Source organism: Panthera tigris, chromosome B3 (assembly GCF_018350195.1).
Source record: "Panthera tigris isolate Pti1 chromosome B3, P.tigris_Pti1_mat1.1, whole genome shotgun sequence".
NCBI lineage: Eukaryota > Metazoa > Chordata > Mammalia > Carnivora > Felidae > Panthera > Panthera tigris.
Window position 1 is genome coordinate 119,515,564 of NC_056665.1, and position 16,619 is coordinate 119,532,182.

The following is a 16,619-nucleotide window of genomic DNA, read 5'->3' on the forward strand; positions in this document are numbered from 1 at the left end:
AAATTATGATAGGCCTATGACTCAAGGCTGAACTCCTCAAATGACCTGTTTGGCTTTCTCATCTATAAGCTAGTTGGGAAAGATTGGCACCACAACTGGGTATAACATCCAAATAAAAAATAATTGCATTTAGCAAAATGAACTATTAATTAGCATTAGCACTCTTGAAAAAATGACAATGAAAAAAAAGTTAGACCAATTAGATTGTTTGGAAGAGGCTGAAAAAGTATAAATCATTTCAATTATTACCATTAGGCTTTTCTTTCCTTTTGGGTGATGATTATGACAACTCCTCACAACTGCTTTTTGCACTCTGTAAACTATTTGTAACGTACAAATCACCCTTAGGCAACAACTCATCTCATTACCTAAAACTAATTCATCCTCCAATTTGCACTATTAATAAGCATTCTAAATAATAAATGGTATTGGAGCTTATTAAACTATTACGATATCATCTAGTCTTAATGAAAATGTGGTTTTCTTTTTTTTTTTAATTTTTTTTTTTTAATGTTTGTTTATTTTTGAGACAGAGAGAGACAGAGCATGAATGGGGGAGGGGCAGAGAGAGAGGGAGACACAGAATCGGAAGACACAGGCTCCAGGCTCTGAGCCATCAGCCCAGAGCCCAATGCGGGGCTCAAACTCACGGACCGCGAGATCGTGACCTGAGATGAAGTCGGATGCTTAACCGACTGAGCCACCCAGGCGCCCCGAAAATGTGGTTTTCAACTCAAAATCAACAGAGTTGAGATTCTGAGTTCCTACAACAGGCTTCTTATTATGGGCCTGAAGCAATGAAAAAATTTCTATATTCACTATAAATGATGAGTCAATACATCCTGCTTCAATTTTGTATAGCAAAGTCTTTAAATCCGATACTGTTCAGCCTGAGTTAGCCACATTTTGTGAAAAAAAAAAAAAAAAAACACACAACAGGGAAGGGTGGTATGGGATAAATCCACTGGAAATCTCAGCACAAAACACATCTTAACATAGGCCTGAAGCAGAAATCTTTGCAGTAGAGTCCTGCCCATCATTTCAATCCATTTCCATTCAGAGAGGCCTTCCCTGACCACTCAGATGCTATACCCCTCTGTTACTCCCTACCCCCTAGTGTTTGATTTTTCTTTATAGTACTTGTCACAAGCTGCAACTGTGTGTGTTTTTTTAACCTGTTTTTGTTTCCAACTAGAACTCAAGGGTTTTGTCTGCTCTTCATCCCCATTTCCCCAGCTAGGTCTGGCATATATTAAATATTAAAATATTCATTGCATGACTAGGAGAATCACAAACAAAATCCTCAGAATTCTTCTCATTATAACATTCTTTATCAGGTCACTGCAATGACATACGACAGGGGAGTCAGATCAGCAATTTTCATTCAGAAGAGAGGAAACAAAAGAGTAATAATATATATGACCTGAATAATCCCCTGAATAATAAAGAACCACCTCAATTAGTCCTTCCAACACTTCTATGAGCTCTATCATCGCCCTGCTACGTATCAGGGACTCAAGGAGAAGGGTTAAGTAATTCCCTCAAGACCATACGCCATTTAAGTGGTGGAGTTGCTGAGATTTGAACTCAAATCTGTCTAACTCCACATCCAGGGTCTTTCCACTCAACTCTTATTTAATAAGGCTAATATATTTGACTCAGTTGTACAATAATGAGTATACAGTACATTGAACTAAGACACAGGGATGAATGAGACACAAAAGACTTCACAGGGTAAGCACCATGCTACATCAAAAGTGCCATGTCAAACAGGTTATAAAGAAAGCACATAGAAGGGGTGTGCAGCCAAACACTGGTCCGGATTAAGAGAACACTGCATTCAAGGAAATGCACGAGGTTCAGTACGGTTGGAGTCAGGAGTGGGAGGAAAGACATGAAGAGGAAGGAAGAGGAGAAAAAAAAATCAGAGATACGGCTAGGACACTGCCAATTCATTTGTCCATTAATTTCTGATGTTGAAGTCCTACTATGTACTATGTGCCAGGCACTGTATTAGACAGGCATTTCAATGGCGAATGAAATACAATCTCTGCTCAAGGAGTTTAGAGTCTATGTAAGAAAACACAAAACTGTGTATATAAACACAGAACTACAACATACAGTGATATATGAAAACATTGATATATTCGCTGGACATTAAGGTACTCCCTGACAGGAAGAAAGTGCATTAGGCCAATCGAGGCACTATATTCACAAAGACCCTTATGAGAGAGACTGCCTTATTCAGAGCAACAACGAAATGCCAAGTCCAGTTGGCTAAATTTTACACTACAGAAAGCCTCCAGCTCCCCTCTTAACCTCAGCCCAAACCATGGCTGCTTGAACCAAGGATGGACAAACCACCAAAGAGAAGACAGTCAGTAGGCTGTGAGAAACCTGAAATGTGGCCTGGCATATAAAAAAGAGCTGAACCAATCAGATTCTCTCACTCAAGAGGTATACTTCAGAAGCAGAAATGATGCACAGAGAATCCTTGGGCAGAGTGTGGGACACAAGTGGTCAAAATTTAAAAGAAAGTGAATAGATGCTATGAAAAAAGGTTGCAAACCGTGATAAGGGGCTGGATCAAGCCCACAAAAGTGTTCTGTGGCCTGAACAGTATATTACATTTTTTAAAATGACACCCAGCCTGTGGTCTCTAAAATACCATTCCCCACAAAAATGGACAGGACTCCTTGGAGGAACCGCCACTTCCAGGTCAGTGGTTGCGCAGACGAAAGATGAGCCTAGGATACCTTGTTCCACAAAACAGGGAAGCTATCAAACCCTAATGGGGTTGTGTTAAAATAAAAGGCTACAGGAACCAGAGGGACATGTGAGCCTCAAGAAAGAATGCAAGTGATAAAAACAATGACTCTAAAAATGGAAATAACAAAAAATGATTTCAGTATAATACTTCATTAAAATAACACCTTCTTCAGACTACATTGGAAGTGACAAAGGCAACTCTCTCTTACTCTGAAAATTGTCAATTAGAAGGAATGAATTCTGCATTTATCCTGCCTTTTCTATATGAATTTAAAATTTTAGGGTAACCAAATGGTTTTAAAAGTTGATGAATTCTTTAAGAACAATTCCAGCTAAGGGACACCTGGGTGGCTCAGTCAGTGAAGCGTCTGACTTCAGCTCAGGTCATGATCTCGTGGTTCATGGGTTCAAGCCCCGCATCAGACTCCGTGTGGTTCGTGGGTTCGAGCCCCGCATCAGACTCCATGCTGACAGCTCAGAGCCTGGAGCCTGCTTCGGATTCTGTCTTCCTCTGACCTGATCTCACGGTTCGTGGGTTCGAGTCCCGCAAAGGCTCTGTGCTGAGAGCTCAGAGCCTGGAGCCTGCTTTGGATTCTGTGTCTTCCTCTCTCTGCCCCTCCCCTGTTTGCACTCTGTCTCTCTCTCTCTTAAAAATAAACATTAAAAATTAAAAAAAGAATTCCAGCTAGTAAATATGGAAGGAATAACAAAATTAGAAAATCATCATTACACAACCTTAATGAAACAATAAATTCGCACAACAGTCAGCAATAGACTCAGAAGTAAAAGAATGATGAGAAGCTTTACAATGGAGACTTTGGGCTGCTACCACCTTAGGTAGGTAGAATAATGCCCACCTCTCCAAGGATGTCTACACCCTAATCCTCAGAACCCATGAATGTTATAGTACATGGCAAAAGGGGGTTTGCAAGTGTGATTAAATTAGGGTCTGTGATAAGGAGATTATCACAAGGGTCCTTATAAGGGAAAGAGAAAAGCAGGAAAATCAGAAGATGATGGAAGCAAGGAGGGAGGGGGAGAGAGACGGTGGGAAAGAGGGAGAAAAAGCAAGATTTAGAGATACTTATTACAGGCTCTGAGGATGGGGGAAGGGTCACCAACTAAAGAATGCAGGCAGTCTCTAGATGCTGGAAAAGACGAGGAGATGGATTCTCTCACCTAGAGTCTTCAGAAACAACACAGCTTTGTTGACACCTTGATTTTATGACTTCTAACCTCCGAATTGTCAGATAAATAAATGTGTCTCGTTTTAAGCTACTGAGTTTGTGGTGATTTGCTACAGCAGCAGTAGGACGCTAACACAAAGGTGAACCCACTGATCAATCTTAGCACTGAGAGGCACAAAAAGTACTGCGTGCTTTGCTGCGATGCCGCATGAGGCATACAGCACCCACGAAGTACTCTTCACCAAAAAGATAAACCTGAAACTAACTGCAGCACATCTTTAGAGCTGATTCCTTTTACAAGAAACACGGGGAGCAGAACTGTTTGGATGATACCTCCAGGGAGTAAACAGACAAAGCCGCAGCGTAGGACATTTTACGGACAACTGACTGACGATACAACTGCCAAGACTCGATTAAAGAAGACTTGAGAGATCTGAGAAATTAATTTAAAAACATATTTCTGAGACAAGTGGAGAAACCTGACTATGAATTGAGTACTACTGGATAGCATTATTAATTTTGTGAGGAGTATAGCCACATAACACGGTGACTACGTGCTTAAAGGAATTCATGCTGAAGTGTGCAAGACTGAAATACCATGATATCTGGGATTTACTTTAAAACAATTCGGCATACGGGCACTAGGGCGGGTCAGTCGGTGAAGCATCCGACTTTTGTTAAGCATCCAACTTCCAGCTCAGGTGGAGATCTCTTGGTTCGTGAGTTTGAGCCCGGCGTCCGTCGGGCTCTCTGCCATCAGCGCAGGGCCCGCTTCAGATCCTCTGTTCCCGCCCTCTTTCAGCCCCTCCCCGACTCGTGCTTGCTTTCTCTCTCTCAAAAATAAACATTAAAAAAAATTCAGCATATGGGGCGCCTGGGTGGCTCGGTCGGTTGGGCGTCCAACTTCGGCTCAGGTCATGATCTCACGGTCCGTGAGTTCGAGCCCCGTGTCGGGCTCTGTGCTGACAGCTCAGAGCCTGGAGCCTTTTTCGGATTCTGTGTCTCCCTCTCTCTCTGCTCCTTCCCAGTTCATGCTCTGTCTCTCTGTCTCAAAAATAAATAAACGTTAAAAAAAAAAAAAAATTAAAAAAAAATTCAGCATAAAATGAGGAGAGGCAATTTCGATGAAACAAGTGTGGCAAGACCCTGTTTATTTTTGAATTATTGAATTATTGAATCTGGGTACTGTATTTATGGTGGACTGACCATACTCTTCTCTATAAAACTGCAAACAAACCATAACCAAACCAATTTGAATCGGTTGATGACATTTAAAAATCAGGAGATTTCACATCAAAACCTGGATTTCTGACTTCATGTGAAAAATCAGATGTGGCAACAAGGCCTACATCAAGAGATCGATACTGGCCACCCCAAATTAACAGTTCCCAGCGTCTCCCAGGTATCATCACTGCCACTGTTTATAATCATATCTGTTCCAATTCATTCATTTATGTTGCCTACCTGGCACTTATTTGGGTTTAGGATCCCAGGAGTGATCCAATTAAGCTGGTTAGAAGCAAGAGAATGAAGCACACGTGGGGAGACCAACTGAGTGATGGCAAAATGTTAGTGTTGTTGAGGTGTCTCCAGCAGTCTTGGAGGCGATATAATTCACATGAGGCCATAAAGCTAAACTATGCTTCCTGTATTTATTAAGGGCCAAATAGAAGGCAAATAAGGGCAAATAGAAGGCAGGCCAAATGCTTGATATTCTGGAAAATATGAACATGAAAATAATTCCTGCCCTTAGAATACTAACAATCTAATAAGAAAGGCAAGGTATAAAGACAAATAGCTACAATATCAGATGAAAATAAGTTCAGGGTACTGTTCAGGGTGGCTCATACCTAAAATGCAAAATGGGGAGTGACCAAATACATAAAGCTCCAGAAAGAGATCATAAAGAGCGCTACAGAGCACGATGGAAAATTTAAACTTTATCAGATGAGCAACAGTGAGGGTTTCAAAATATAAATATAAATCAGAGGGGACAACACTGGAGATGAGAGTAACATCTCCTTGATTGCTCAAATTCTCTTATTCTATGCACTACATCCTTCTAGGAGTCAGCAGCATGACTCTCAAAACACTGTTATCTAAACCTCTAAAATTATATGATCACAGCTTTCTTGGTCAGACAGAAGTTTGGTATCTGAAGAGAATAATAAAAGAAAAGGTCACTGAGCAAACCCCTAAAAATAGTTTATATCTCCCAAATAAAATATAAACAATTACCACTACTGGGTTCCAATACCTTAAACATAAATTATGGTCTTACTATACCCGAAGCTCTATTAAAAAGTAAAAAGGTTTCTTCCTATTTAGTCTAAGACCCATTTTTCTTAACAAACTGTGCGCTTATCCCGAATGAATAAAACAATCAAAGCTTTATGGGTATCATGTTATATTAACTTTTCAAAGACAGCGCTGGTCATCCTAATGGCACAATAGGGCCAAACTGGCATTACGGTAGTAGTTTGTCACCATCAACGAATACTGTTGAAATCTTGCATCAAAATTGGCCAAATCCAAACTCTGGGCTACCATTAAAGAAAATACTACAGAGTGACCATTTTGTGACCAACGATCGACTTTAACCAATCACAGGTATCACAAATAAAAAGCAAGGCGAGTATAAGACTGCAGTCCTTTTCTTTCACCTTACTGAACTCCCAAACCAAGAATTCCAGCTCGGACATCAATTTATTCTACATCGCTCTAAGCCTCAGTCTGCTCACGTGTAAAATGAAACCAACGGTAACGAACTAAATAGTATCATATGCAACGTGGCACAGGACCTGACACACAGCTAATGCTCAACAAATAACGGTTTTTATTATTCACAGTAAGCTTCAGCCCTTCCATGATTTTCCTGCAGGTTTCAGGGGGTCCGATGATGCCAAGCCCGACACATACTCAACACGCAGAGGCCTCTTCGGAGAAACAAGTTCCAGTTCAAGATAACTAGGACCGGAACACTTACAGGACCCGGACCACGACCAAAGTCGAGGCCGCCCCAGCCCAGCGGTCACCACATCCAGTAAGGCCTCGCGGCCCCTGTAAGTGTTCCCTGGCATTGGCGCCCCGCCCCGCCCCGCCAACTCCGACCAGCCGGATGAGGGGGCGGTCTCGACCGCGCACCCGTCGCGTTCAGGGAGGCCAGGCCGCCCTCCAGGCCTCAGGCCGCCCCCCCACCCCATCCTCGGTCGACGCCTACGGTCTTCCCTCCCCGCGCCGCCCACTGCCGCACCTTGAGGTGGGTACGCAGACCGCCAGCGCCCCCAGACTGGTCGGTGATCTCGTACGCGCCCGTCACCAGCAGGTCCTTGTGGATCTCCTCGCGGAGGCACTTGCGGGAGTTAACGGGGAGATGAAAGGAGATGGCGAGCACTGAGCTGGGGCCCAGCAGGAATAAAACCAGCACCGCTAACGGGGAAGGGCCACGCTGAGCTGGTGGGCCAGACAAACCAGACATGGTGCCGGAGACGGTTCACCTCCTTGGGCCTCTACCGCGCCGGAACCGGGAGGTCCCACGTGACTCACCTCTGACCGAATGCCGTGAGCGCCATTTTGGAGACTGGCAAATAAACGAGGACTATATGATAACTCTCTTGAAAGGGAAAACAGGATATGATACCACGTAATATCAACAAATTAAAATGGTTAAATTCGGTTTTCTAGAAGTTTCCCTCAAAAGTTTTATTTTTGTTAACCTTACTAACCGCTTAGTCAGCCGTAACAAGTATGGGCAGCCCTGGAAGTAATTCTTTTTTAACTTCCGGAAGTAGTGCCCGCGAGTTTTTAAGGTCGGGGATACCATAGCAACCAAGCCCCAATAGGAAACGGCCACAAAGGCCCATGGTTAGTCCCGCCCATCGGCCTCCAAGGCCCGCCGGGCGGGGCGCAGGCAGATGGCCTTCCCAGCACCTTGCTGCCTTGGTGACAACTGGGACGTTGAGCACTAGAGAAGAAAACTTCGAAAGGCTGAGCGGAAAGATTCTAATTGGCTGTTAGGCGAGCGGAGCCAGTATCTCAGATTAGGTGTATGGGTTACCTGATGAATGTGAGCTGGGCGTAGGCACAGATCGTGCACTTGAGCACAGTAACTGCTGGAGTAACTGCTTTCTGAATGTGTATCTTATTTAGTAAACCTTAGGCACCTACTATGTTAGGTAACATTCAACGAAATTTGGATTTTGTATTTTCTTTTTAAAATTTTATTTTTAAGTAATCTCTGCACCCAGGGTGGGGGCTGGAACCCACAACCCTGAGATCAAGAATTGAAGGCTCCACCGGACTGAAGCAGTCTGGTGCCCGTGTGTTTTCCATTTAAATTCAATAAAACACACTGTTTTAGTTCAGTCTGAAAAATGGAGCCGATGCCATTTACCAGATAAGCGTTGTCAAGTAATTACGTGTTTTTAATGCATAAACACTTTAGGGATCAAATAGGCTAGTCTGTAGTTAAGTGAATGTACATGGTAATCGCTCATATGTTCTTTCATCAAGTATTTATTGAGTACCTACTATGTGATGATGGTACACTATACCGTGCATGAATACCGACATGTTTTGATTTAACCACTATTGCTATCAAATAGGAATGAAGAAAATATGAAGATGAAAAAGGAATACACAAGAGCCTAAGTTTAGAATCATCTACTTTGATTGCTGTTCATTGATCAGCTACAGAAATACCCAGAAGTTGGACTCTCTGCTTTTAGCAATTTAAATGATTGTTCTGTATTTATAACTCCTTTCAGTCCATCTAGTTCTTTTCCTGGAACTGAAGTCCCACAAACAAAACACGAACAAACATAAAGGAGCTGTAAAACATTTTAAAATTTGACAAATGCCATATAATAATTATTTTATGAGGTGTCCATTTAGGAACATTTAGTTTGATTATTTTATCCCCTATCTAAGATAAGATTGCTAGTCTACTCAGCACATCCTCATAATTTGCATTGGCCTTTTCCCTGCCCATGCAGGGAATCAGTATCAAGGAGTTATTCAATTCATTGTTTATTCTCAGCCCTTATGCTCTGCTGACCATCAGCCAAAGATTTGCAACCCATAAAATCCTGTGTGTGTGTGTGTGTGTGTGTGTGTGCGCGCGCACACGTGTATGTATGCATGTATTTTAATTTCTATCTTACATTTATATAATAGCTTATTTTAAAAAATATTTTCATATAATTATCTCACTTGACATTTTCAAACACCATATGACATAGGCTGGGCAAGTCTATTCATTTTACAGATGAGGAAACTGAGGTTCTGAGAGGCCAAAGATCTTTCACACTCCAGATCCCATTGTTTAAAAGTGACAAAGTCAGTCTGAGGGCCTGAGCCTTCTTCAGGAAGGTACCATTATTTATTATTTTACAGATGAAGAAACTGAGACCTAGAGAAATTGAGTTACTTTCCCAAGTCACAGCCCACGTATACTTTCTTGTCCTATGTTGTCACTTATCCTGCCTCCAACTATCTCTTGTCCCCCTTCCCTCCTTCACATTTTTCTTCCTAGCACTCGCCACTATTTTATATACATTGTACATATTTATCTTGTTTATTAATCTGTCTCCCTAACTAGGGTATCTGTTTTGTGAGGGGCCGAGATTTTTGCCTATTTTTTTCACTGCTTTATCTCCTGAATCTAAAATAGGGCCTGATGCGGCACCTGGGTGGCTCAGTCGTTTGAGCGTCTGACTTTAGATTTTGGCTCGGGTCATGATCTCACAGTTGGTCATGGGAATGGGCTCTGAGCTGCACTTGGGGCTTGCATACATAAACTAAAAATAAGTAAATAAATAAATAGATAGATAGATAAATAAATAAATAAATAAAATAAAATAGGGCCTGGCACTTAGAAGGCACAATAAATAATGGTTCAGTAAATGCAATATTGATCCCTTAGCTTCTAGCAAAAGACCTAACAGCAAATTTCCTTCAGTTATTCCTTAGCTGTTTTCACACAAATTTAATTAATCCATGATGTATCTAAAGTGTAGATACAACTTCAATTTTACCAATAAAATGCAGGGGAAAAAAATTCTCCCCTCTATGCTATGGAACTAGAGGGCAGAGTAGATACTCCTAGGGAACCCAAACTTTTAAACTCTACATCTGCATTAAAGAAGGTACCATTTTTCATTTGTTGCAGGGAAAAGGCCTCATGAATTGGAGAGCAAACAGGAAGTGTCCCACAACCGGAAAAAAATGTTACTTCCTAGCCTAACAGTCTCTGCCATCGTATCATCCTGAAACTTCCCCAGCCGGACCCAGGTTCCCAAGATTCCTGAAGCCCCTGGGGCCTCTGGAGCTGAATAGATGTCACCAGGACATACTCTTTACCCAGACTGTCCCTGAGCCACAGGTTTTTCAACCTTTTGTTTATAGAGAGGGAGCATGTTTAAAACACACCTCACCCCAGACAGTGATTCAGAACTCTTACTAAGAATCTGCGTTTGTGATAAACTTGCTGGGTGTTTCTGTGGTTAGAAGTCCTTGGACAGTCCTTTCTGTGGTTAGAAGTGCTTTAGCCATCTGCCTTCTGCCTTCTTGATGCCTCCTTTAACCAGCTGAATCCTCCAGTGTGGCTTGAGGCTCCCCACTCCCATGCAGAAGCAGTCAAGAATTCCTAACTCTGGTGTCTCTGCCCATTCATGTGTACAGGCCCGCTTATAGAGTATATTTAAGCAGCGAAAACAAGATGGGTTCTGTGAAGATGCAAAAGACCCTTTTGGAAAGCCATTTGGCAATATTTGTCATGTGTCTTTGACCCAGAGAATGATTCCAAGGACTTCTATGGGTTCTCTAAGTTCTAAAGTCTCCCAAGACCTGTTCCTGGAAGCTTTGTGCTGCATTTGGGGGTTGATCTCATTCAGTCCCATGACTTTAAATGGATCCATAGTCTGATAACTCCCCAATTCCCAAATGTGGATTTCCAGCCCTGACCTCTAAGCTCCAGAGTCTATATCAGGCTCCTTACTTGACATCTCCAAATTGGATGACTAATAGGCAACTCATACTTAACTCTTAATTTCCCCTCTCCCCCCACTCCCAAATGTGCTTCTTCCCCATCTCAGTAAATGGCACCACCTTCTACTTCTTCACTGAGGCCATCCTTGTTTCCTCTTTCTCTTACCCCCTCCCCACACAGACCCAGTTCATCAGCATGTCCTACCCATTCGGTGTCCTAAATATATGCCAGTCAGTTTCTACTTCTCTCTGAGCCAGGGGTTTGCAAACTACTGCCCAGCTAGACAGTCCAAATCCAGCATGCAAACTCCTGTTCTTGTATCGCCCAAGACTAATGGTTTTTACATTTTTTGAGGGTTGTCTAAAAAGGAGGAGGAGAAGCAGGAGAGAGAGGAGAAGAATGTATTATGACAGAGATTATATAGCTCACAAAACCTAAAATGTTTACTGTGTGATCCTTTACAGAAAGAGTTTGTTTCTCTCACCTGGGTAAGAAAACATCCTCCCTATTGTCATTTCTTCTTCCATTCTTGTCCCACTATTCTCCTTAATACACCTTTAATGATTAAAAAAAAAAAAGTAAATAAGATCAATCAGAACAAAGCCCATATACCTTATCACAACCCAAAAGGCTACTGTGGTCTGGCTCTTGCCTACCTCTCTAGTCTCATTTTGCCCAGTGTCCAATCCCTCCTACCACGCACCCATTCATTCTCCTATCTATAGTCACATGGCCTTCCAGACAGTTTGAACTCCTACCTGCATCAGGGCCTTTGCACTTACTGTCTACCTGGAGTGCTGTCTCCCAGATCTTGTCCCATGGACTCTGGACTCTGCAGGCTGCTCTTCATCATTCAAGTCCCAACTCCAATGTCTCCTTCTAGAAAGCCAACCCTGCATAAGTAACCCTGTCCCCAGGTTATTTTCTATCACGTGGTCTAGTTTTATTATCTATATAGTACTCATTAATAATCAAGAGTATCTTGATATTTCTTTTCTAGTTAATTTCACACAGCCCTACTTGCATTTTACTTCTAAGAAAGCCAGGTCTTTGTTTTTTGTGCCTGATACATCCCTAGGCCAGGTACAATATCCTGTACATACTGGGTGCTCAACAAATACTTGCTGAATGAATGAATGAAAGGATACAACATAAAATAAAGCACTTAGCACATCAACATAGAGCAGTTGCTCAATAAACACTAGTTCCTTTATATAGTATTTTAATTGCCATTTTTCATATGGAGAAGCTGAGGTCCAAAGATGTTAAGTGACTTGTCTCAAGCCACACAATGAGTTAGTCTTAGAGTTGAGAAGACCAGTTTTCAGGCATAGTTGTCACCACATTTGATTAAACAGGGCACTTATCATTTAGTTCCCACTCCACTGAGAAGTTTTAGATTCTTTTTCTATCCTCACTTATATGCATCATACAACTTTTGAGGGGCTTAAGTGAATTTAAGTCTTCCAGAATATCCATGAAGATGTCAATAGTTGATGTGAAACTGGTAGCATCTACTAGCTCACTAGCTCAAGTTCACTTGCTTGAAAAAAACAAGATGTATCTTCCTCTCCAGATTCCCATGATGCTCAATTTTTATCTTCCTAGGTAGGAAACAAGAACTCCTCACCAACTCTCTATGAAAGTTAATGCCCTTCTTCAGTGTTGTCTATAGAACATGTCAAGCAAGATAAACTATCAGGACCCTGCCTTTTATGTTACAGCCTGTACATCCTGATTACCAGGATCAAAGTTCTAGTACTATGTGTGACCTGAGAGCACTAAGAAGTCTGGATTTAACCCAGGAAATTACTGGGAAGAATTTTAGAGATGATGCAAGTAAAGGATATAAAATGTGTCTAGAAAGAACAAGTTTCAGGAAACTTAAGAGCCAACACATGAACCATCACCACTACCCACATGCCTTGAGAGTAACCAAAGTTGAGAAGGCCAACCTTGGGAGTTGAAGATGGGAGGCATTCCCTCTAGCCCATAAGCACTGTTTGTTTATGGAGGACACCAGTCCTAGAGCCCAATACAGAGAGATGAGTTCTGGAGGCCTGGAAGGAAGAATCTCAGGGCACGAATGAGATGAAAAGAAATCCACTGGACCAATTGGAATGGAAGAACCAAGGGACAGAGAAGAATAGTTGTGAAGATGGGACTCTAGGAGAGAAGGAAGTAGGGGCAAGGAGGTAAGATGGGGAATGCAGGGTCTCCTATTTGTCTTATGTCTAGAATCCTATAGACATAAGGATTAGGGATTAAGAAAGAAGGGGAAAATGGGGAAAGTTACTCAGTGAAGCAGCCCCAGAGTTGAGACCCTCCAAAGGAGGATTAACAGAGAGCCAAATGCACCTACCCCCCAAAATTAGCTACACTCTGCATCTGGACATAGCCATGACTGAAGCCTGTCCACAGGCAGATCCTCAAAGAGCTTGGAATTACTTCAAAAGTACTCTGAGGCCTTAAAGCTGGGTGACCTAGAGCATAGGACTACACTGTTTTCAGCCTTCACTCTTGATTCTGAGAAAATTTTGGGTTTTCTCTCCAATGTATTTTCTTTGATAGCCCACTAAGGAATCAACATCTGGCGTCCACCGTCACCAGCTGTCTCTGAAATCCACCATAACGCGTTCTCCTTCAACAAAAGCTCCATCTTGTGGGACATGTGGATCCATACAGATGGGACAAGAGCACCAGCTGCAGGAGCCTTGATAATGCCCATATGACTTGACCTTTATTACTTAACTGGAATTGCCTCTGCACCCTGGAATCACCTGAGCAGCTTTTTAAAAACCGCCGATGCCTAGGACCTAACTAGGACACACCCCAGACCACTGAAAACAGAATATCTGGGTATAATCCCTAGGAATAGCATATTTCAGTAGTTCCCTAACTTGACTGCCCACTGGAATCATCTGGGGGATATTTAAAACATGCTGATGCCAGACTCCCCTCCACAGACATTCTGATGTAAATGGTACGGGGTGCAGTTGGGCGGCATTTGGATTTTTAAAAACATCCTTGGGATCCAACATACCTTCAGGGTTGAAAGCTAATGCTCCACCCTAACCCTTCCTGACCCCATTCAACACCTAACCTTCCAATGCCTTTCAGTTAGTGTGCTCTCTATAAATACTTCTTGATTTCTCCTGCTGAAGCTCTGCTGCCCTTTCTCCTAGAACATGACACAAAATTAGTCCTTTGGTAACTAGAGTACCTGGAACACCAGCTTTGGGACAAAGTTCATTCCTTGGCTGGCCACGTGCTACCAGCTCAAGCATTACAGACAGGAAAGAATGAGAAGCAAGGGCTTCAGATGAGGAGGATGAGGAGGAAGCTCTCTGCAGGCACATGGGGGAATCTTTTTCTTCTCCCTTGCACAAAATCTTTGTGGCACGTGGACAAGGAAGTATTAATAACCTTTCTAAAGAGGTACTTCTCCAAGATTTGGTGTTTCACAGACCACAGCCAGTGCTCTCAGTTCTACAGATGGCCAACTTCTGCATTTCAGATAGCAGTTTCCAAAGATAGCTCAACTTGCATCCCTAAAGCAGAAGACCCAGCTATGGGGAAGGGAACCATCAGAATCTCTAAGCCAGAGGTCAAACACCAGCACCCACATGTCGGTCAGGGGCAAGAAGACCGACCACCAAGGAAAATCGTCACAGATAATTGACTCTTTCAGAGTGAAATGAAAGCAACAACATTATAGCATTATAATAACCAGGGCTTCATGGCAAGCCCACACTGAGAACCATGGACTGAACATCCCTTGGGAGATGTATGCTCTGGATGGGGGTCCTGGCTCTGCCCTGCCACCACTCACTGGGTGACCTTGGGCTGGAAATTATGCTTTCTAGGTGTGACTTCCTCCTTTGTAAATTGTGAAGCCAGAGACTGAGACTTTTTTTTTTTTTTGACTTCTCACAAGTCTTCATCCAAGGAGAAATGGAGAAGTCACAAGTCTACAAAGGTGATGCCACCATGTTACTAACAGCTGTGCTCCATCACCCTCTTTTAGGGCCTGGTGTCCTGGCTGGGGATCCAGCAAGCACAGCCGAATTGTCTGTAGGATGGGAGCTCCACAGCTCAGTGTCTAATCACAAAGATTTCCCCAGGGTGAATGGTGTGCGTAGGATGAAAGTGTGTTAGTTTCTTAGAACTGCCATAACAAATCACCACGAACTGGATGGTTAAACCAACAGAAATGTATTATATCACAGCCTGGAATCCAGAAGTCTGAAATCAAGGTATCAGTAGGGATATTCTCCATCTGAAGACCCTAGAGGAGAATCCTTCCTCACCTTTTCCAGTTTCTGGTGGCTCCATGCATTCCTTTGCTTGTGGCTGCATAACTCCCATCTCTGTGTCTGTCTTCACAGGGACTTCTCTTTGTGTCTCTCCTTTGTCTCTTAAAGGACACTTGTCATTGGATTTAGGATCTACCCAGATAATCCAGCATGATCTCACGTCAGATCCTTAATTATATCTGCAAAAACCCTTTTTCCAAATAAGGTCACATTCACAGGTTCCAGGGCTTAGGACTACAGTATATCTTTTGAAGGACACAATTTAACCCAATGTAGCCTCCAAATGGAGAAGGGTGGAAAGGTGTACAAAATCCTACCCATCCTTAAAGCCCAGGTCATCATTTTGCAATCTATATAAATATTGAATCATTATGCTGTGCATCTGAAATTAATATGTCAATTATACTTCAATTTTAAAAAATGCCTACATCAAATCCCACCTTACCCGGGCAACTTTGCCTCTTCATGCCACTCAGATATCGTCCCCACTGGGCCATCTAGTTACTCCTGCACTGTTCATGTGTTCTCTTCCTACCTCTAGCCCGCCAGGCTGCATCAGAATCACCTAAGGAGCTGATTAAAAAATATACGTTTCTGACCTCCCTGCCCCAGCCCCTATATTTTATTGTCTCTGATGCCAGAGGCAGGCTTTCTGGGCACGGGGCCCTGGATTGTGCGTTTTAGATCATTTCCCAGGGGAACCTTATGCCCCAGAGGTTTGAGAAGCCTCATGCTACGCCGTGAACTCTATGACCCATTCTCTCGGCCGCATCTCTAGATGTCTTACATTTACTTAAGCTGATGTGAGGCGGGAGGTGCGCATGTGGGCCTGGCGTCAGAATGCCTGAGTTCTGTCATCTACCATATGACTCCAGACTGATTACCAAACCCTCTATATTTCTGCTTCCTGTATAAATGAGGATAAGTGTAGTGCCTTCTCATAGGGTTGGGGGGGGGTGGGGAAGGAGGATCAAATGAAATAAAACATCTGAAACATAGAAAGGAGTCTGGCACATACTCGGCACTCAGGAAATTTAAGTTGTCATGAAACAGAACAGGTTGGCAGTGGCTTATTTTTTCACAATATTCCTAGATCCCTCCTTCCCAGGAACAAACCCTAATCTTTCTACCATCGGCAATTACTGCTCATTTTTGTTGAGCCTTTCTCCTTTCCAGGCACCATGTTAAGCTCGGTGCACACACTTTATCTCATTTCACCTGCACAATGATGATATAAGACAGCTGGTATTATTCTCTCCCATTTTATGGCTCAGGAAACTGAGGGTCAGACATGCTAAGAAATTTCCCCAAAGTCCCACATTCAGTAAATGGTGAGGTGGGGATGTGAAGTATCAGCTT

The 16,619-nt window shown here is 42.8% G+C and overlaps 1 protein-coding gene across 1 annotated transcript in view; it reads right to left on the bottom strand.

Annotated features, from left to right (window-relative positions):
• TMED10 (transmembrane p24 trafficking protein 10) overlaps positions 1–7,470 on the bottom strand; it is a 39,894-nt gene extending 32,424 nt beyond the window's left edge. Inside the window, exon 1 of the mRNA XM_042990151.1 lies at positions 7,210–7,470. Coding sequence (XP_042846085.1) covers positions 7,210–7,434 — 225 coding nt within the window. The 5' untranslated portion in view covers positions 7,435–7,470. The remainder of the gene's footprint in view (positions 1–7,209) is intronic.
• Between the last annotated feature and the right edge of the window lie 9,149 nt (positions 7,471–16,619).